The 24555-nt window shown below is 32.8% G+C and overlaps 1 protein-coding gene across 2 annotated transcripts in view; it reads left to right on the top strand.

The window, feature by feature from the left end:
- The first annotated feature begins 19117 nt into the window (after window positions 1-19117).
- LOC131069343 (probable CoA ligase CCL5) overlaps window positions 19118-24555 on the top strand; it is a 34229-nt gene continuing 28791 nt past the window's right edge. The window contains exons 1-6 of one of the 2 annotated variants that reach the window (XM_059213707.1): window positions 19118-19603; window positions 20478-21122; window positions 21866-22052; window positions 22191-22336; window positions 22472-22539; window positions 22663-22765. In XM_059213707.1, the coding sequence (XP_059069690.1) occupies window positions 19199-19603; window positions 20478-21122; window positions 21866-22052; window positions 22191-22336; window positions 22472-22539; window positions 22663-22765 (1554 nt within the window). In that variant the 5' untranslated portion in view covers window positions 19118-19198. Of the gene's footprint in view, window positions 19604-20477; window positions 21123-21865; window positions 22053-22190; window positions 22337-22471; window positions 22551-22662; window positions 22768-24555 lie in introns of those variants that run through there. The other variant, XM_059213708.1, reaches the window with a different exon arrangement.

Genomic DNA, 24555 nt, shown 5'->3' with positions numbered 1-24555 from the left:
TAGACGGTTTGTTCACAGGATGGCAAGATCTTGGCTCTAATACCACTAAAATATTCCGAGCCAAATTTTTTCATTTTTTCAATTGCAAGTTACAAACAAAACGCACCCGTTAAGGTTAGCTCTAAACCAAAATGATGCTGAAGCAACTCTAACTAGAATGTGCACCAGGATCCCGATGTGGGCAAGGTGTGAGCATTGGTCAGAGGATCTGAAAGAAATGCTGATACAACGAACTCTAACCAAGAATGCGCTGGCAAACGATGAGCATGTGGTCAGAGGATCCCTACCAACTAATAAACTGAAATAACTCGATGTCAAGAATGTGCTTTCCAAACCAAGATGGAATGGGAGCTACCATATGACAGAGATACTAAGAATTACAATGCAATTACAGAAAATAAGCGAGAATGTTGAAAGTAACTCAACACCCAGAATGTGCTTTCTGACCCAGAGTGGGAAAGGAGCTACCATAGGGCGGAGATGTAAGATATTACAAAGCAATTACGGAATGTAGAGATGAGCATTACAAAATGATAAAGCAAGATTATGAACTATTGTCAGTACTACTGCCAGCTTACAATATGATAGATAATGCCTTGTTATCAATGTGAATCAAGAGATGAATAGAGCTGCAACAATATATATTGAGTTTCCTTCACTGAGTAATAAAGCTTAAATCAAAACTCTATTATTTAAGCCAACCTAACAATCTGGTTTGTGACAGTCCTGTTTTCCGCATGCATGAATAGCAACCCTGTAACTCACAGATTCACTCACAACTCACTCCAAACTCAGCCAAATTCCACCAGACGAAATGCAATATGATCCTATGAAGATGGCGACAAAGATAGGACACTGAAAGCTTATCAAAAGTCTCTATTTAATTTATGCATGAAAACCAAGACAAGCAAAAAGGTACGGCCCAGCAAGAGGGGCGATTTTACTTTAAAAATCCCATGCTTCTCTAAAAAAATCTGAAACTTAAGACAAAGGTGCGCCCTTCCTAGACAAAAGGATCTAAACAATACCTAGAATGATCTTTTGGTATTTTTTGACTTATGAACGAAAAGACAACCTGCTGTAATGAAAATGCAATTTCCAGAATTTCTCTAATATGCATAAATTTGAACTAGAAATCCATAAGCTGATTACAATGCACAAATCGCAATACAAACTCTCAAAACTACACTATCTCACCACTAGTCACTATCTTTCAAGCGAGAAGCAATGCCAAGCTAGGAGGCGTACATTCCTCGAAGCAATCCCAAAGCCAATCCGGTAGCATAACATTCCTGTAGACAAAAAAAGATGCGAAAAGAGGACCAAAGGATTCCTTTTATAATTTCCCATTAACCTTCTCGAAACCCTAATCTTCCTTTCAGAGCCAAACCCTAATCCTCCAATAGATGGCGTCCCTTTCTTCAAAGCTTCAATTTTGACTTTTTAATTAAATTCATCACTTAAGTATTGGCGTCCAACTTAAGGCTTTAATTCAACCTTAATAATTATAAAATAATCTCAATGATGGCGCCACCCCTTAAAGACCACCTTTTAAAACAACATTAAGTTAAGAGATTAGGCTAAGGGGGGAAATATAACATTAAAATATAATGTTATTTAAGTGAAATGAACTTATCTCTCCGAAACTGCATTCCCAAGGCCAAAATTGAATAAACCAATTGAGTCGACTGAAGAGGAAAATCAACTGTGTCAAGACCAATAGGATCACTGCCAGAAATAGAATTTACTAAAAATACTAAACTCCAGAAAGTACTCAGAATGCCAAGAGAAACATATCACTGCGAAGCCCAGAAAAAAACCAGAAGGAATCCGCAGTTCAAACACCAATTCACGAGCAACTGCAACCTCCACACAAGAAACCCTAATCAAACTGTCCATGTAGCCTACGGGTCTCCAGACTAGGCCAACGGTCATCTGAGAAGATCATGCTCGAGAAGGGGACATTACACTCACAGCCTGTCCATTCATAATAAAATTACCCCTTCCCATCATGGCTTGTTATTGATCTACCTAAGATTGGTTAGTCATTCATAATAATCCCTCATTTTCACCCTTTCCATCCATAATAAATCAGCTCCTATCTATGGCTAAGGCAAATCCTAAGTCTAGTGATGGGTGTGGAACTAAGAGTATCACACGTTCTGAGGAGTATAGTTTCTTCCCGTTTTCTTCAATCTATCCGTGCACAATCCGCAATAAAGAAACACTTGCATCGCCAGATCCACAATAAAATTTCGTCTTCTCTGCAATAAAGTATCACTTTCATGGATTCAGTCAGTTTCAGATGAGACACAACAGCAATGGGTTTCAACAAATCAAAGTTGTCAACAAACTCAGACAACCTTATGGTTCAGTGTTATCTATCCTCTTGTGAACAAAAAAATTGTGACCACAATCAAATAGACTTATACAAGTGGCAAGAGACACTAAACTTGAGGACTACAGTGAATGTTGGTGTCGATTCTTGGTTTTCTTTTGATTTTATCTTTTGGTGACATGTCTTTTAGCTTTTTTGGGATGTCTCTGACTAGAGATTTTATCTCCAGGATGTCTTTGACTAGAAAGGCAAGGATGGGGTATCGTCACCTATTTTTCTTTGATGTCTGTGGATTGTCTCTTAGTAATTCTATGACTTGTCCAAGGATATGAGGACACTGTAAGTCTAGTGTGAACTGGGGCATTCCTTGTTTGTGACTATCTAATCTTCATGCAAATAGGTACAATGACTTTCTAGGTCGAACATATACCTTGATTGTCATAACCTTATTTTCCATAATAAAGCTCAATGATGATAATATCACAAGAAGCTCTTTCACTTCCATATCTTCTATCTTTCATCCCCCTTTCTTGATTGACCTCCATCGTCCTTGAGTCTATGTAGTCCGTTATCACATGACTGAGTATAATGACATGCCAAAAATATTTGCATTTCATGTAGTTTGAACCTACATTACCACATATTTCATTTCATGCATACATATAGATACCACAATTGCACCATATCTTGCACACAACACATGTTAGCACATTTTACATTTTCATCATGTAAATAGTTATTTGCATTATCATATTCATCTGCATTTCGTACATTCACATTCACATATGCATAACATATTAAAAATATAAAAGAACAAAAAATATTGCATTCCATCATGTACATATTTGCATCCATATCATAAGCATCATATAGAAAGATGCATCACATAGAAGCAACATCACATAGGTACACATGCATATAGCTACGAAAAAGATAAATCATCTCATATATATATCAAAATCATAAGTGTCATGATACAATGATGTCAAAATCATATGGCTACAATCACCCGAAGGTGTCATCATACAAAATGGTACAAAACTGATACATAGGGAGCTCTCTAAGGCTATGATGAACTCCCTCCCTTGGAGCCAGCTGGCCTCGATGGAGTCTGAGCCCTAGAAGGACTTGCCCCAGGATCGTCTCTCCTGCCCTTTCTATCTAGTGATGGTGGAGGACCCTAACCCCGCCACTAGACGCCTGTCTCCTATCTCTCCCTCCAGAGGTCATCGTCATCCACAATGGTCTCCGAAAGCTCCTAGCCCTCTGATCTGGTTGCAGCACTCAATAGTCCAGGTCTCTCTAGTAGGCTATCTCCTCCCCTGCCCATAGAACATAGGTGTATCCATCCCCTGTGTCCTTTGCTACCTGCCCTCAATGTTGTCTCAGCCTTTGTATAGCGCTGAATAGATTGATCCCTCTCCCGCTCAGTGTCCCTCAGCTGTCTCCTAAGCCTAGTCGTATCCCTCTCCAGATCATGGATCTCATCTGCCTGTCCCTAGAAGATCTCTCTCAATGATAGTAGCTCATCCTCCTCATCCCCTCTCCCCTCACCTTGTCCCTGTGGCTTCTCTTGTCCCTGTCCCTGTCCCCGTCCCTGCACCTTTCTGAGAACCTGTGTTGCTGGCACCTGTAAAGGCAATCCACCTCTACCCTTGACTACATGATCCCACCTCTCCTCTCTACCATCTCTCCTCTATACCACCCTCCTCTCTGCTACTTCCCCTCACCCCCATCGCCTGCCTCTGCCTCCACCATCCCCACTATCATCTCCATCATCTCCACCATCACCCTTGATCGACTCCCCTGGATTCGTCAGCTGTGGAAACGGATGTTCTTCCCAATATGCAGTGTACTCTGCATCCATCCCTGCATCCTCTACATCTACCCAAATGTCCCAAGGCATGGGAACCATCTCTAGCATTTGTGTCACAACCTAATCATAAGATAATAATGGACCCAAATGCACCTGATCCCTCATTGTCTGTGCATACATCCCTAACCCCCGTGGCATCCATTGTATCCTATCGAACTGCTTGCATACCTTGTCAATCAACTACTTCTCAATAATATATGGTCTCCAACCGATCAAATACCTACTCCAGAATACATATGGAAGCTCCACTACATCATCCTCTCATTCCTCACAATCCCAGTAAGGCCTCCATGCCACACTGTCTACCTCATCAATCACCCGACGCCAATACTCTAGCCTCCCAATCCATGGCTGAGAAGTAATCATATCATACAGATGCACATAGCTACACCCATGTCCTCTACCTCTAAAGTGTATCGGTCATGTAACCGGCAAATGTTCATATTCTCATACCTGCAACAATGTCACCCCGCATCCCAATCCTTCTGATCCGTGATATACAAACTGATGCAGTTCATAATACAAGTGTGCCAGTAGACATGGCCCCCATTCAAACCTAGTGTTTTCAATCACCAATGTCTCCAGAGTCCTCCCCCAGCCCACAGCCAACCCTCGTGTCGCCCTGTTCGGACAGAGGAATCCATTTCTATCGAATTGGCAACTTATGTTCTATCACAGAATTGTCAATTTCAGCCTAATTAATTGACAACATATGATCTACTAGTTTATTTTTTTGGATTCAATTGTGTGCAATTTTTTCCCATCATTACACACAATCGAATCCAGAAAAATAAACTAGTATACAAAATGGATAGTGGAAATCTCATAGCTTTAATTAACATATGATCTATCACAGAATTGTCAATTTCTATGGTACTCACTGTTCATCACAAAGTGCCTCGATCTATCCTATCATAGGGCCACTTCTTGAGTGTATCCTCTTGAGTAGTTTCCTGATTGGAAACGTATGTTCTATCACAGAATTGTCAATCCTAGCCCTATCTGCTACCCTAGTCTTCCCTAGAGGACCTTCTTGAGTGTATCCTCTCAGCAACTTATCCAATTGACAATGTATGTTCTATCATAGAATTGTCAATTTCAGCCTAATTCAATTGGCAATGTATGTTCTATCACAAAATTGTCAATTTCTTTGGTACTCCCTGTTTATCACAAAGTGCCTCGATCTATCCTATCCTAGGGCCTCTTTTTGCGTGTACCCTCTTGAGTAGTTTCCTGATTGGCAACGTATGTTCTATCACAGAATTGTCAATCCTAGTGCTACCCTAGTCTTCCCTAGAGGACCTGCTTGAGTGTATCCTCTCAGCAGCTTATCCAATCGACGATGTATATTTATCACAGAACTATCGATTCGACCTTGAAGACATAAACACGCATTCATGACACAAAAGCACTTGCATACTTCACAAACGCGCCTACCCTGTAGAGACGTTCTTGAATCACACAGACATGTCTCTATTCGGCATAGATGCGCCTGTCCTGCACAAATGCACCTACATTTCACAAATGCACTCGCATTGGACACAGACGCTATTAAAACCATAGACGCGCTTAAACTTGACATAGACGCGCCTAGCCTACCCAAACGTGCCTGGCACCAATGCAGACACACCTTAGCGTTTTTTACTTCGCTTGACATTTTTTGCAACCTAACTAAAGTGCATTTGTTACACTATGTAACATGCATTTATGACAACAATTAATGCAACAAGGTACAAGGAGGTCTTGTGGTACTTACCAGCTCTCTTGCATCTGCTGGCCTCTGAAACCGGCAAATGCGATCGAATCTATGCATGAATGCCATTGCTGCTGACTGCTCTCTATTTTCTCTGCACTCTGATCTCTTAGGTGTGTGGATGACAATGAGGATGTTTTCCCTCGTAGTCTATCTTACAAACTACCCTAGCCCTAGTCTCCTGTGTCAATCTTCTTTATCCCGTGACTTTCTCACTCTATCCTATCTTGTAAGTCATTTCTATCCTTTCTTTCTTATTGAGAGAGTGTCTATGATCTTTTCAGACATTTTCATCCAATCTCTCGAGGGGGCATATCATTCCCATCTTGGGGCAACTTTGTATCAGTTTATTTTATCTTCTTTGAAACAACACGACAAGTTGCAATGTCTCAAAGAGGGGCAAAATGTAGACACCTAAAATTGTCCTGTCTAATTAAATAAATATTTTAATTTATTTAATTATTTAATCCTAATTATTCTATTAATTGAATAAATATTTATTTATTTATTTAATTCATTTATCCTTTTCTAGCCTTTTTCCTTATTTAAATAAATACTTTTATTTATTTAAATTATCCTTTTCTTAAATTAAATAAATACTTTTATTTATTTAATTGATCTCATTTCTTCTATTAATTAAATAAATCTTTATTTTTTCAATTAATTCATTAACCTTTTCTACCCATGACACATGTCATTCATCTTTTAATTCTTACACTACCCAGCCTCTCATTATTTTCCTATTTCTTTTACCTACCCTCTAATCCTAGCCGACCATCTATCTTTTACACCTCTTAATCTTATCCCTCCATTTTTTATAGTGTCTTCTATATAAGGAGATACTTCCTTCATTATCAATCCTCCTCGACTAGCATTCGAACTTTCATATGTCAACCACATTTCCGTTCTTTGTTGAGCTCTTGTGCACACATAAAATCTGAGAGCAAATATATCAAGCAAGATCAATGGAGATAGGAAGAATGGAGATCCAAGCCCTATTGGACATGTGATGGTATAATCTTTGTGATTTCTTTGACTTGCATTGTCTTAGGTAATCTTCATATGTTATGGTGGATCTTTGTTGTTGTTAGGCCAGGGTTTTGTAGTTGAATCTATTCAGTCTTTCAATATTGTTGTTTCCATTTTTACCATAAACAGTTACAATAGCTTTCATGTAAAGCTAATCCACCTATGGTTTGCTTCTATTAAAATGATCATTTCATTCATGCATAAGTGTTTAAAGTTCTCGCATAATAGAGTTATATACACAATCCACCACAGTGAACTTACTCTCCTTATGAGGGAAGTATTCCCTTAATAGCATCGATAGGACTTCTTCAAGCCCAAAATGAAGTCATGTTCAAATCTTAGCAAGAGGAAAGCAATTAATGTTGGGGCATCACCCTATTCCCCCTCTAGTCTCACAATCTTCCTATTATGTTTGAGATTCCCAATATTCTCCACTTAGATGACTCAATACTCATATACATATTTGTCTATTATTGTGATTGAAGTAATTGTCCCAAACTAATTTATATTTATTCCTATACTATTTAGACATAAATTATACGACACTTTATTCAATATTTAGTAACAATAATTTCAAATATTTGTCCACTCATTATCCTTAGAAGGATACATTTATTCATATGCAATTTATATGAAAAAACTTAAAAACAATTATTTCATATTCAATTTTGATAATTTCAATTATATCTCTCAACTCATTATCATTACAAACATTCGTTTACTCTTGTACATTTACATATAAAATATACCATATCTAATTCAACATTTCCTATTAACAATTTTAAGATATCTGCTTATAACAAATTTATTTATCCTTATGATTTGCTTATTCATCCTAACTAATTTGTGAAAGAGGATGATGAAGAGTAAAGTGAAGATGGGGAGAAGAGTGATCATCGCGAGTCATGATCATCACTTGGAGGAGCCCAATAGCGAGGAAGACCCAAATGCATATGCCTAATGTTCTCATCACTACCCCAAACTGTATTCAACACTCTGTATACAGATTGCGCATATATATGCTGCCTCATCGCCAATGTCATATTCTGTGGCCCAGGGTTTTCCCACCTAACAAAAACAGCATCGTTTGGATGGGGATAGCGAGGATATTCATTCTCACAAGCCACCACATAAGTTACACTCAAATGCTCCCGTTCACGATGTGCAGTTTTAGAGTTTCTCAGCAACGGATGAGTTGGACGTGTGTTGCAGCTCGGCTCCAAGCTGCGAACTGCCAATCTCAACATAACTATCATTGCTTCTCCAGTCTCTTCGAACTCCTTTAGTTGAGGAACACCTCTTCCCATTTCATTTTTATAATCAGTCACATTCACCCACCCCATTTGCCTCAACGTTCTTTCGTAGGGTGCTACTCTTTTCATACTTTCTGACGATGTCTGGATTGCCTGGAGTGAGAGAATGTAAGACCAGAAATCGTCCTTGCGAATCCCCTCATACTTGTGGACGATTTCCAGAGGTATAACATTATTCTTTATTACATTCCTCTCCATCTTTCACCTTTGTTTTGTTTGGTTTCTCATCAATCACTCAATTGTATGTAAAGTTATACTACCATCTCTCCGTGCCCTTTCGCTCAGGAGTCGTCTCATTTATTCGCTCCCACTACTAAACAAGATTCATGCCAGCTTCATGAATCTTAGTGAAAGTGAATGTTAGTAGATTTATATAGAAGAGTGTATGTTTATCATTTTCATATATGGAAAACAAAGCATTCAAACAAGTAGATGTTTCTAGTTGATTATCATATAGGTGCTATCATACCGATAAAGCTTTTGCAAAAGTATCTCACAACTTCAAAGCGTTCTCATTTATATCGTCTTTCAAATAAAAGAAAGGAATCAAATGATATTTTGTAGCAATTAACATAGGTCTCATAGATTGCCTCTAGTTTCTTATAGTAATAATGATAAACTTGCGTTGCAACGAGAGTCATAAGACTTAAAATATATATATATATATATATTCTAAATGCCTCATTTCTTATTATATATTTGTACTTCTTTCTTAAGCAAATGAACAGAAATTTGATTATTTATATTTTAAGTGTATATATAATACTTGTTTCTTGAATCTTTGTTCTCACATTCACTCAGATTCTTGGTTAATCTAGCAAACACCACATGATAAATTATCATGTCAAAGGGAATTTTGGCCATTGTAATGCATGACCTTCAACAAAGTTATATTATGAGGGGATAAAAGAATCTATGTTTCTTTCATTAGCTTCATAGTAGATTGGATGAGAGTGTAGTCACATGACATGCACTATGATCCAATCTCCATTTTGATGGTGCAAATTAATGAAAATGTAAAATACTATGCAACATAAGAATTATACTGTAAGACAAATATTCCATTAATCTCTCATACCAAAGTTAAATAAAAGACTCAGTTTATGGTGAAAGGGAGGCCAAATAGAATAGCGTCTACTATCTAAGATGTAGGCATGCAACCAAGCAACTATAAGTCTTAAAGAAAATCCATCTATGCAAGGTTATCTTACAAGATAGATTCCTATGGAACTATTATAAAGCTAACGTCCACTTTTAGTTACAAGTACAACACTAAGAAATTAATGTTCACAACTATTTATGCTAATTATTTCTACTACAATTTTACAAAAATAATTTGGACAACAAACTTCAGATATAGCTCCATAAGAATGATAAAACAAAAAACATTTGTTCTACTATATGAGTGGACCCCTAAAATAAGGATACATGATAATTGAAGGAACTACAATGATTTTGTAGACTATTTTTTGGCTCCGTTGTATAAAGAAATTATATATACTTCAATGCCTAAATTTCCCAAGTCTTGTAGAAATTATTTTAAACTAGGATTAGAAATGTACAATTGGCTAACTAATGCTTCATGGAAAAATATACTATGCTAATATTTTATGGTTCAAGAATCTAGATCCCCACAAACTTCCAATACATGTGTCAGAGAGGGTTTTTGTATTAAAATATATATAGAAGATTAGTATAGATCTACTATACATTGTTAGTCAATGAAAGAAGATCATATTTCTTTCATTAAAATTTTCATGTGGATATTTCACATTCAAGGAGAAAATATTCAATGTGGTAGATAATTTTTTTTTTTTTAAATTGAATTTGATGTTGTTTGTCATTAATAGTTTAACCCACGTGATGTAATCAAAGATATATTTTTAGCCAAAAAGAACATCGAAAGTAAATTCCAGCATCAAAGTAAACCTTTATTAGAAATATTAAAGAATAAGAATTCTTGGGATGAGGTCAAAAAGATGATGGAGGAATCTGCTACAAAAAAAGGTATTTCTTATGAATAATTATCAACAAAAATGATAGAATTGCACCAATATAAAACAATAGAGATTCCAATCAGGATCTACAATATTTTTAATAAAAGAGATGATAAACCATCTAGTAAAAAAAAATATGAGACTATCTAATATTAGCTTGTATAAATATATAGTAGGAATAGTTAAAATTAAATGTCTTTTGGCCTATGAGGAATGATGTAGTTCAACTAAAAACTACTACACCTTATGATGACATCCAAAAGGAATAAAATTTCATCAAATTGTGGAACATAAAGCATCCCATTCATTTTGATGGAAATAGTGATGAATGTGTTCATGATGGTTATGGGTAGAGAAACCCTCAAATCCAAATCCTACTTGATATATTATTCATACAAATTTTGTTTGAGTGAGACCACCAAAAAAAGATGCACTTAAGGGGTAATTATAATGGAAGAAATGAGTTATGAAGGTAGTGGTTTCAGATCTATAGGACAAGGTATTTTGGTTGTACCAAAATTAAAGCCTTAGAAAATATGGCAATTTTGGAGGCATTGGAGTTGATAAAAATGCCATGAAGAAAAGAAGGGTAAATGATATAATTTAATTTGTTCTAGATAAATATTCAATTTCACATTCTTGCACCGACAACTAGATACAATCACAACTAGCGCTACAGTAACAATCTCTTCAAAATAGGCCAACACTAGAAAAGCCTAAACAACTATAGGAACTCGTTGGCTAAAAAAAATTTAAGAAGCAAAATATTATGCCAACTCAATGTCTAATTACCTCCATTTCTACCTCAAAGGAATTATTACAACAAATCATCCCTCTAGTTCATAATGTGACTAGGACATGAATGGATAATCCTCATCATCCAATAGTTAGAAATTTCCCCAACACCGCAAGTACTCTTTGACCATTCAAGCATTCAATTCTATTAGTAATCCTAGGTTCTAATTATGAAGTTGAGTTTAAAAAGAAAGTAGAAAAGTATAAAGAATACAAAAATGAGTATTAATAGAAATTACTATAACTTTAGACCCTACAACACCTAGATGATATTTTCAACATTTGACCAAAATAAAAAAAACCACAAAGTGCATGTGTCTTGTGCCCAAAGTTGAAAATATATGTATTTGTATATATATAGGTATATGTATATATATGTATATGTGTGTGTGTGTGTCAAACCAACACCATTTGTCCTCTCTTGTGTGTGTTGGTTTCATGTTTCATGTTTGATGTAGAAAACCCTTGATAGTGATAACTACTATCAATGTCTAACGCTTTTCCTATGCAATTTGAGGGAAATATTTAGAGCAACATCTTGATCTCAAATCTATTTTTATTATCTTCATTAGACACCTTGAAGATAGTGACACCTATGTTGAATGGTTGAATTGATCGAAATACTGAGAGGGGGGGTGAATCAGTGCTACCACACTTATGAAACTTTTACTAATAAATTAACCTTATCAATTAATCTCATCAACATGAATCAAAAAATGCATAATAAACAACATGACCATAAAATGAATGTCGGATTGTTATATGTGGACAACCCAAATGGGAAAAAGCATAGAGAGGGTTAGCTCTCACTGTAATATAACTAGTTATATGGCACTGTTTACAAAAAGGGTGGCTCACTACCAAATTACAAACTGGATAATTGTCAGAATGCTCACTACAATAGAAATAAATGAACTGAGGAAAATTGCATCTCCAAATGCATGAATTCGGTTCAAAGAGAAGCTCAAATATCAACTCACAAAAACTCACAGTAGATCCAGTAAAGGATCTTCCCAAACTATCCTCAATCACCTGCAGTACATCCGATAAGGGATTATTGCAACATTGTGACTACACTCTGCTAATCCAACTGCTTGTAGCAAATCCGGTAAAGGATTGTTGCAACATTGTTTGCACTCTAACTCTTCCACACCTTCACTCATACATCATATTCCACTGCTCTCATGTCCATAACTCTGTCACTTGCACACTTCTTACTATGCCACACAACACACACATACTCTATTGTTCTACACACTACACATCCACACAATATATATGTGTGTGCGTATGTATGTATGTGCATGTGCATGTGTATGTATGTATATGTATATGTATGTGTATGTGTATGTGTATGTGTATGTGTATGTGTATGTGTATGTGTATGTGTATGTGTATGTGTATGTGTATGTGTATATATGCATACATACATATATACATACGTACATATATATATACACATACACACACACATATATATATACATGTTAACAAGTTTTGATTCCAATTGTTAGAATGAACCGGAGGAAAACTAAGAGGGGTGAATCAGTTTTTCACAAGTTAAACAATTATTACAAATTATAAACCTTCTATCGAAACACAATGAAAACAGCACAGTGAAAGATAAATCATGAAAGTACAGAACACACAACACCAATATTTTGACGTGGAAAACCCAGTTAAGGGAAAAACCATGGTGGAAAACTTTACCCATGGTCAAATAATACTTCTGCAGCTGTATGTGAAATATTACAATGTTGGGATTGCACTTGCAATCATGCCAACCACCTAGAGCTCACTGCTCATCACAAAAGGGAAGTCTCATTGACTTACATAAACATTGGACTACAATCCAGAGGAAATGAACTGTGGAAATAGCATCTCCTAATGCTTGATACAGTTCTGGTTAAGCATAGATGTCTTCCCTATAGTACCAAACTCTCTTCAAACCTTCGTTGAATGATATAACCTTGTTCACACATAAACCACTCTCTAATAATGCAGACATAACCATACCAAATTTTAATAAGATAAATAATTATAGATTAAATTAGTTATAATAATTTTTAATTATTATAAAAAGACATAAATAATTAAAATAATTTTAAACTTAACGAAAAAAGAAAAAGAAAAGAAGAAGAAAAATTAGAATTAAATAAAGTTGTTCTTTCTTTTTCAATATTTTTTCTTCTATTTTTTTAGAAATTTAAAAAAGGTAATATTCTAATAAAAGAAATAATGATATAAGATATTTTGACTAAAAGTAGATAATAATAAAAGATAGATTTTTTTAATGCATATTCTTTTTATAATAAATAATACTAAAATACATATTTTTATGTCGATGACATTCCTATACTACCTACTTACTAAAATCAACGGTTCAAAATTGAGAAGAATGCAAGACTATCTCCTCAATTTTGAACCATTTATTTCAATAAGTACATGGTTCACTTCATATAGGGAATGGCTTTGGCATACTGATTATAATATAATACACATTTTATAATGAAAAATATTTTTCTTAAAAGTATAATCCTAATTTAATTTTAAAAATTGATATAATTATAATTGTAATAATAAAATTAATCTCAAATTTAATTATTAATCATTAGTGTAATATTATATTATTTTTAATATTTATGTAATATTAATTATAATTAGTTTTAATAAAATAACTAATAATAATTATAAAAGTGAAAATAATTTTTTTTTGAATAACTTAATGAAAAATATTTAAATTTATGATTTTCAAAAAGTATTAAAAAATAAAATGATTTCAAAAAAATATATAAAATATAATTATAAGAATACATATAACAATTATGTTTATTTTTTAATAGAAATATTTGTATTTAATTTAATTATGTCGAAGGCATGCCCTATATGAAGTTTTCAGCTTACTTATTGAAATCACTGGTTCAAAATTGATTTGAAGGATGCAAGACAATTGAATTGATCTCAATCGTATGTTTACATTAATATTAATTAAAAAAATGATAAAAAACCAAAAAAAACATATTTTAATATGATTATTTAGAAAAGGAATGTATATAAAAGAAAAATCTACTATTTTCCACTTTTAATAATAATATATTTTAATGGTATCTTCTTTTATTTGAATATTTCATATTTTTTTAAAGTTTCAAAAGTGGAAAAGACAAAATTATTAAAAAATAATAATTAGCTATTTTTCCTACTTTTTTAAATGATTACTTTCTTATTAAGTGAAAAATTTATTTAATTATTTATTATTTTTAATAAAATTACAATTAATAATTCAAAATTATTAAAATTCATTTAATTTATAGTTATTTGCCTTGTTAAAACTTTAATTATTGTAGAATACTTATTTTTTAATTAGAAATCTAATTTTTATTTTTATTTTCTTTTGATAAGAATATAGTTTAATTTAATCTTCTTTTATTAGGATATTCTATCTTATTTTTTATTAAATTATCTAATCATCATCTTCTTCTTTTAAGGTTTAATTTACATTAAGTTAAAATTTAATTTTAATATTTTTGTCTTATGAAGTTAAAAAAATAATTTTAAAAGATAATATAATTAATTTAATTTATACATTTGTCTTATTAAATTTAAATTTATTGTAAAATAATTATCTTTAAATTTTTATTTTTATATCTTTCTCTACTTATTCTTTCTCTCTCTCCAACTCATGAACACACACTCTTTGTTTCTCCCTCCCTTTCTCTATCTTAATCTATCTCCTTGTTCATCTCTCTCTCTCTCTCTCTCTCTCTCTCTCTCTCTCTCTCTCTCTCTCTCTCTCTCTCTCTCTCTCTCTCTATTTCTCCCTATCTCTCCCTCCCTCATTCCCCTTGTATCCCATTATCTATCTCTTTATCATTACCTCTCTCTCTCCCTTTCTCTTCTTGTATATATCTATATCTTCCTCTACCTCCCCATATTTCTCTCCCTCTCCCTTCATATCTATTTGTCTATCTCTAGTTCTCTCTATATATCTATATATATCAATCTTTCTATCTCTCTCATCTCTCCCTCTCTCTGTGTCTCCTTATATGATCTCTATATCTCTATCACTCTATCTCACCATCTATATATCTCTTTATCCCTCCATGTTCATCTATAGACCTCTTTATCTCCTTATCTTTATATCTTTATCTCTCACTCTAGATCTCTTTATCTATCTATCTATTTTATCCTCTTCCTCTCTCACTCTATCTTCCTTTCTACCTCTACCTTTCTCCCCCCCTCTATCTATATACATGTCTCCCTCTATATATCCATTTCTCTCTCCCTATCCCTCCTTTTAGACCTCTACATTCATCTCTCTCTCTCTCTCTCTCTCTCTCTCTCTCTCTCTCTCTCTCTCTCTCACACATTATTTTTTTGAGCTTCCACATCTATCTCTTCTCTCTCTTTTTCCCTCCATATTGAGCTCTCCTTTTATCCATATTTCTCTCCTCTTTCTCCATTTTCATATTCATCTCATCTCCATCTCTATCTATATCTCTATATTTATCTCTTTACCTCTCTCTCTTTCTCTCTTGTTTCCCCCCCTCTCACCTGATTGCAAACATAACATAAGCTTGTTGGTTATGGAACTTAATTATCTTCCTAATTGAAAAGTTTTGTTTCAATTATAATTAGAACCTTGTAAGAGGATGCAAAGTGGATTTGAAACTATCACTTCTCCATTGAGACCTTTGTTGCACAAGCAAAATTATTTTCTAAACTTGGCCTACCAATTGATCCCATGTACTACACAACTTTATGCAAAAAATTGACCAAATTTAGCCCTAATTGACTTTCCACACCTCTTCGGCATACCCATTGCACACTAAAGTGCAATTGCTAGTTTAAATTAAATCAAGTCCTTATAATTGGTTTTATTATCTATATTTTCATATAAAAATGAATTATTAAAATTTATATGTCTATTTAGAAAAAAACATTATTTACAATATTAAAAATAATAAAAAAAAAAAAAATTAAAATAGATATTTCAATTTTTAAAATTGAAATAAATTTTTAAAAAAACCTAAAAAATCTATTATTCCTAAAAATTTGCTCCTATAACACCAATTTTTTTAAACCAGTCATAAGCTAGTTAAATAATTTTTATAATATCTTAAATTTAAAAATATAAATCTCAAATTTACAAAATCTAGATTTATTTTTAAAACAAAAATAATTATCACTTTTGATTAGTGCAAACTAATTGATTAAAACACTGTAATAGTATTGCTTAAAACAAATATTATTAATAATAAAAAAATAATAATTGAAAAGATATGATACCATGAATGTGATACTATTCCCTATCTTCAAGATGATCAAATGATATGGCATAATTATTCACTATCTTATACATGTGGGAGGACTAAGTTTTAAAAAATAAAAAACGAAAACGAAAATCCAAATAATAGCTTGGTCAATTATAATATACGTAGCTGGCAGAAATGGATGTTAAGGTTTATTATATAAGATTCTCATGAGAAATAGGAAAAAGATACAATGAAAGTAATATTGTTATTATTTTAATTCATTATTATGTTCCTTTTTCCGATTTTGTTGCTCGGCATCTCTATCTACTGCCTTTTCTATGTTCTCCCTGTTTACAGCTTTAAGCCAAAAGTCACATTTAATGGAGAAAAATAAACAGTGAAAGTAATATTATTATTATTTTAGTTGAACAACATGGAGTCACTCTCATCCTTGACTGGTGAGATGCTTTGTTATTAAAAAATATGATACTCAATGATCAAATTGGAATTATGTAATGGAAAAACTAAGTAAAAATAACATATTATTAGTATATTTAACTTTAAAGGAATATAGGTAATATTATTATATTGTAATTAATATTAAATTATTATTAAGATATGATTATATTATTATTTTTAATATATTTTTATTATTATATATTTATATTTTCATTAAATATTTTAATTAATATTATTTTTAATATATTATTACATTATTATTTTATATATAACTTGATTTCTGGTGGGTTCATTTGAAGCCATTCAACTTCACAGCAAGCCAAAAGCCTATTGATATATATTATATATTTAAAACAATATAGAAATATTTTTTTTGTTTTTATATATATCTATTAAGAATATTAAGGTATTATCTGTAATAAAAATAATTTAAAATATAAAAAAATATAATTAAATGATTTTTGTTTTTCATGCATTTGTAATATGCCTTTGGCGTTATTGTTATTCCAATTGTGCAACTTTCTCACACACAACCTTTAGTAATAAGATGTTTTGCTTTTAATTTTTAGTACATTTTATTTTAGAAAATTTAAAAGTTAAATATTAAATTCTAAGTATTTTAAGAATAGAGAAAAGGAAGTTGAATTTTATGACAACACTACTTTCAAAGTGTTGAATTCATATCGTATTCAAACTAGTGAGACTTGGCATGTTGTATTCTCATTGCAATAGAAAATATGAATTTTTTCGTACATGTACACCAAGTATACGAGAATATGAGTACAAGAAAAAGATTAAGAGAATATACTTTTAGGGTTAGGGTTAATTTTAGTCGATTTTGTATGTTGTCTTAAAATTGTTTGTTATAAGCCGTTGGAATGTAAAAAGACATTGTAATTGTATTGTAGCCCATCTTGGGTGAACCACATTAAATATCTATGTTATTTGTGTTTTGTGTATTCTAATCTACATATAATTGTTAATTTGTATTTGCTCTGAATCTGCCAAAACCTTAACACGTGTAGAACTTTACAACCTCCAATGAAGCTCCTATTTTTCTGCATAAAACACCTTGCACAATAGCATTTAATTATACATGCTTCAAGCTTTCAAAAATAAAAATCTTAGATCAATCATGAGAATTGATTGAGAAAATTTAAGAAACAAAGTTCTTAAACATTCCATTTTACCTACATAAATAAGTTGCATAACCAAATTTTGTCTACTGACACAACTTACAAATGCAACCCTTCCCTCCTTCACTGGAAACCTATATCAAGAATCTAGCTATGTTTAGAATGACATGTCTTCTATGCTTATTTTTAAGCCCTAAGTATATGATTTCTAGCATATAGAAAAAAATTAGTGCTAGTACTATTGTAACCACTTTCTCGTCATTGGGATCTTCAAAGAGTGAGGTGAGAGCATGGAGACTTGTATAAGCATTGAGAAGACAAATAACAATAATAAATATTAAAGAAAACTTTTTTCTTTAACCTTAACAAGTTCCTTTTCCTAATTTGAATGCAACCTCAAATCCCACATTCATTCTAAATTAATTATAAAATTATAAGGAATTAGCTTTAATTGATTTAGTCAAATTTAACAAGTAGACAAAATGCAACATAGTAAAAGTGCTGTGGAAGGCTAAGCATAAACCCAAAAGATCAAATATTGCAGCCAAAGAAATATTACAGAAAATAAGATGAACTAATAGAACAACACAGAAAAAGCTGATTTATGTGGTACAACCTTGACAAAACATCAAGGAAACATCTATGGGACAAGGGTATCGATATTCTTATTGTTCATAGAAAACAATTACAATCCTTACAGCTGCTACTATCATAATTGCTCTGGCAATTATACAAATCAATTGATCTCACAATTTACAATAACATTACAATTGCTCTAACAATCTGCAATTCAACAATTGCTCTTGCACCTGCCAGGCAACCAATATATTTAATATCATCAAGATAATCACAATCACTAAAAGCAATTATACAAATCAATAGCTCTCACAATTTACAATAACATTACAATTGCTGTAACAATCTACAATTCAACAATTGCTCTTGCACCTGCCAGGCAACCAATATATTTAATATCACCAAGATAATCACAATCACTAAACATAGATAAAACCTGTTTTATTCAGAAAATTAGGAATTTCCTTTAAAACTGTTTACTTTAAAAAAATAAGATACGATTTATTTTTATTTTTTTCTTGTTTTATCGTTTTATTGCTGAGCTGTTGTCACAATCCAACAAAAAGGAGCTCGTCGGTTTGGAGTTATTATTTCTATTTACTACTTGCACAGAGGAGAGCCATTTTGATCTATATACGAAGAATTATCTACTTTATTACTTAGGTTGCACTGTAATGGGGAAGGAAGTGATAGCAGGCGGTCTTCCATGTAGTAGAGATTTGAGAAGTGGGTTTTGTAAGGAAAATGGAGTGTATTACAGCAAACATAAGCCCAGATCGATTCCAGATGAGCCATACCTAGATGTGGTGTCTTATGTGCTTTCTCCCAAACACAGAGCTGCAGAAATAGCTCTGATTGATTCTTCAACTAATCAACAGATTTCGTACAAGGAATTGCCCGGCAAGATCAGATGTGTTGCAGCAGGCTTATACAGAATGGGTATAAGGCAGGGAGACGTGGTGTGCATAGTTTCTCCAAACTCTATTCACTTTCCTGTCATATTTTTGGGAATTCTGTCCATTGGAGCAGTCGCCACCACCACCAATCCCCTCAACACAGCGGCTGAAATCATCAAGCAGGTTAGCAGCCATAAAAAAAATTTAAAATTTAATAACTGGTGAAAGTAAAGTTTTTCCATTTTGTAGATGCTTTTAACTTTGCCCTCTTATTATTACAAAATTTGTCATTTTAGAAATGAATGATCAGTTTGTGATAAGAGATTTCTGCAATTCATAATATCAAGAAGTAATGTTTGTTTTTGGATTAAATTGTGTTAAAGATGTTTGAATCAACGTTTCAGATCATATTTAATGAAGGAGCTTTTTGAATTTAGGTTTTAGATCACATACCATAATCCATCATAGAATGTGATCCCAAATGATGATTTAAAAATCTTTAACACAATTTAATTCAGAAACAGAATTATCTAATGAATGATCAGGCTTTCCTGATAAAGATATTAAAAAAAGTAGAGTTTTTTTTGTATTAGCTTATTTGGGGATCTGGGTTAACATTTTATCATGATATTAAGAATCCAGTATTTCTTAAAACTTGTGATTTTATTTTCAAAGTAATGATGATAAATTATCAAGTATGATCCAAAAAAAAGTTAATGAAATTGAAATATATATACAGTATTTTGAAGTTCTTTATTTCATTTTTAATTTCTTTTTAATTTCTACAAATTAAATTTGGAAGAGCAGTTTCTAAATTAGATTATATAGTAATTTTTAAATCAACATTTCAAATCATGCTTCATCCATCATCAAAATGATTGAATGTTATCAGAACACTCAATCAGAAAACATTCTAATGATATTGATGATGAATCATAAAACATGATCTGAAATATTGATAAAAAACTATTACATAATCTAATCCAGAAACTGCTCTTCAAATTTCTTTATAGCCTACAAAAGAAAACTCATATCCCTGAGATTTGGATGCAATCAGACAAGGGACTCCAAAGCGAAGCTTGCATTCGCAGTACCCGAATTGGTAGAGAGAGTAAAACCTACGGGTCTTCCATTAGTGGTGATAACACAAGAATCCTACAAACATGCTGCACACCATTTTATCACCTACGGGGAACTGCTACAATCCGATCCCTGCATGGCGCCCACAGTCAAAATAAGGCAAGAAGATACAGCCGCATTGCTGTATTCTTCTGGCACAACGGGTGTGAGTAAGGGAGTGATCATCACTCACAGAAACGTCATTTCCATGGTGACTTTGCTGCTGGGTGTGATCATATCGGAATCAAACCTGAATGCCTGGGAAATGGTAAGTCTGGCGGTGCTGCCCATGTTCCATGTGTACGGCCTTACAATGCTGGTAGCAGGGATGCTCGCGGTGGGGGCCACATGCGTTGTGATGGGTCGGTTTGAGCTGGAAGAGATGTTGAGAACCTTTGAGCATTACAAAATTACATTTGTGCCGCTGGTTCCACCCATTATTCTGGCGCTCACTCATCATTCTGCCGTGGTAGGGAAATATGACTTGACTTCAGTAAGGCATGTGGGCTCTGGAGCAGCTCCTCTTGGTAAACAGGTGGCCCAGGCCTTTGCCAACAGATTCCCTCACATTCAACTGCTCCAGGTCAAATCTCCCTCTCTCTTCCATTTATCTGTGCTGTGTTTTTGGAGGTACATGCTACTTTTCTGTAGTAAATAGAGAACCCAATAATGTTAAAGTAGTGTATTTGATTATCAAACATATTTGTCTAATTTTTTAATCAAATTTATTGATTCATATTTAATGAGTGAGTGGTCTGTTTATATTAATTTTTTTTTTTTCATAGGAATGAATAGTCTATTACTACTCATTGCATTTGAGTTTTTAGTCAAACTTATTGATTCATATTTCACAAATGGACAATTCATTCATATTATTTTAATCCAATATGTATTTAATATGTAACCCAATACTTTAAACAGTGTATCAATATTGAGATGCAACTTTTTGATTTTTGAGTCAAATTCATTGACCTATATTTCATGAGTGATGGTTCACATGAACTGTTCTCATGAGAATGAATGAATCGCTCTCTTATTGGAGTGTAGTTTTTGAGTCACTTGTTGACCCATGTTTCATGAGTAGCAGTTCACATGAACCACTCTTCATTCATTACAATTAGAAAGTGGTTCATGTGAACCTCTATTCATGAAATATGGATCAATGATTAGACTCAAAAACTATGCAGTTGAATCTGGATATTAATATCATAACTTGACACATTGAAAAAATTCAAAAATAGCACCCACTTATTGACTGCACCCCTCGCCCCTGGTTTCAATGTTACACTTTTTACATGTCTTGCTGAAAATACTCAAATTATGCAGGGATATGGCATGACAGAAACAATCGGTGCAACATCAGTGACCACGGGAGAAGGATATAAAAGATATGGCTCTGCTGGTTTGTTGATTCCCAATATTGAGGCCAAAGTAATAGATGTGGACAAAGCGACTCCTTTACCTCCCAATCAAAAAGGGGAACTTTGTCTTAGAGGTCCTATCATTATGAAAGGTAAATATGTTTAGAATATTCCCATCAAATATAGGCACCCATTGAAGTGAAAATGAGTCATGAAATTTTTTTCTAATAAGATTGGAGATTAAAGGCTCTATGAAGTATAAGAAATTGACAAAGTTGAGGTGCATGTAGGCTATTTTAGTAATGAAGAAGCTACATCATCAACAATTGACAAGGAGGGATGGCTTCATACGGGGGATCTATGCTACTTTGATGAGGACGGGTTTCTTTATGTTGTTGATCGTTTGAAAGAGTTAATCAAGTATAATGCATATCAGGTACTAATATACATTACAATTTATCACAGTAATAGTAACATTTTTACAGTAATAGTAACATTAAAAATATTTTCTTATGTATTTTTCTGAATTCGATTGTATGTATTTTATTAATTTACAATTATATGCCTACAGGTTGCTCCTGCAGAACTAGAGGCGTTGTTGTTGTCTCACCCAGAGATTTTGGACGGAGCAGTTGTACCGTGAGTTATAAGTTGTTGACATAGCCTTGAGATTTCTTACCTTGCTTTATTTGAATATTTTTGTTTATTATTAATGTTTACAGATTCATTCATTAACATGGTGAATTGTGAAATAATGTACAGACTTCCAGATGAAGAGGTCGGGGAAATACCTCTTGCGTATGTGGTCAAAAAGGCTAATAGTCTTTTAGCTGAACAAGATGTTATCAATTTCGTGGCTAAACAGGTAATATTAGTGAAATAAATTAATAACAAAATCTTATGTCAAAAAGCTATTAGTTTCAATGAAAAAAAAAAATATTCCTAAGCTCTTGCTAATTTATTACATGCATTTTGCAAGTACCTTGTCTTTAATATCTTTTGCAATTCTTGCTTTTACTAATATTTTATAGTTCATGGGTTAAACAAAAAAAAATTGTATTTTTGAAATTAAGTATAATATAAATTAGAATTGAAAAATAGTTGGTTTTTTTTTTCAAGGGGAGACTTTTTAATATTTATTGTATGCATAAATATATAAAATACAAACAAAAGATTTAAATAAATAGATTTTAGTTTTAATTGATAGTTAAACACAACCTCTAGTTTGACCTAAGAGACATGCATAAAAGGGATGAAACACAATAACAAATCATTCATTCATATGTAATATCATTTTTCTCCAAGTATAAAATTGAAAAGATTAATATATCAATTTTCTATAGTAATGGATTTGTGTATTGTTTTTGAAGTTTAAATATTATAAAGTATATTTATAATTTAGATACAAATCCACAAAAAAAATATTTATCAATATTAACTAGTTTTTAAAACTTATTATCCCCTTGTCCTTGGTTGGCTCAAGTTAAATTTTGATGGTCCTTCTTATGGTAATCTGAGGCAAGCAAGTGGAGATGGAGTTATAAGGGATTATAAAGGTAATTTTATTTGTGCCTATGTTGTCAACTTAGGATTTCAAACTTCTACCTTTGTTGAGGTGGCGGTTGCTTATCATAGGATTCAAATTTCCAATGACAAAGGCCTAGCTAAAATTATCATTGAAGGGGACTCATTTAATATTACTAATATCATGCTACTTGTAAAGATAATCCTAGTTGGTGCCTCATGAATATGATTAGGGAGTCACTCCAAAAATTGATAATTTTATAGAGGCACAAGATTAATCTCGTGTACTACGAAGGCAACCCAGTGGCAGACTTGGTAGTTAATATGGCCACACAAGTGTAATACACCATGATTTGGGATGAGGAGATCTCTCTCCTAGATCATGTGAAGATTAAAATCAATAATGAGAATAAACTTCATAACCCTGGAGACCAAAATAAATTTTTCTTTCCTTTTATAGATGTCTCACACATATGATAGTGTATAAGATGATGATCAACCATAGGAGTCAAGAATCATCTACAAGAAAAACACCTATCACACAAAAGAGTTCAAGGAAAGATTGTATGCTCTATAACAACCAAAGAATTATGTATTATTGCACAAAACAATATTTGAGATACAATAATGGAGATACAATTACAATGAAAGAATGACTTGCTTTATAGAAAGCAAGAGATGTCCTAATCCTAAAATTAGAAGAACTAAAGTGCAATGAAAAGTACGAGATAAATTTGGCTCAACTACAAGCTAAAAAAACTAACTAGAAGTTCCTCTAAGTGAACTCTGACTAAAACAGCATAACACCTAGATAAAATAAAGCACCTAAGTTTATCTTAAGTAAAAAAACAATTAAAGGACCTAATTAATAATTAATTACATAATTATCCTAAAATTACTCCAATAGATAGTACCCCTAATTATGGTATTTTCTGGCTCAAGAATGGTTGGAGGAGACTATCAACAAATATATATGGGTTTCTCTCGAGAGTATCACGAATACTTTTGAAAATTGAAAAAGGCTAGATAAAGATGTTTGGAATATTAAGCTTGAAGTGGACTCTATAGAGAAAAGAAAGAAATTGGAAGATGATTTCACCAAGTTCAAAGTAAATCAAGGGAAGTTATTGA

Source organism: Cryptomeria japonica, chromosome 10 (assembly GCF_030272615.1).
Source record: "Cryptomeria japonica chromosome 10, Sugi_1.0, whole genome shotgun sequence".
Lineage (NCBI taxonomy): Eukaryota > Viridiplantae > Streptophyta > Pinopsida > Cupressales > Cupressaceae > Cryptomeria > Cryptomeria japonica.
This window is presented reverse-complemented; position numbering and strand designations above follow the sequence as displayed.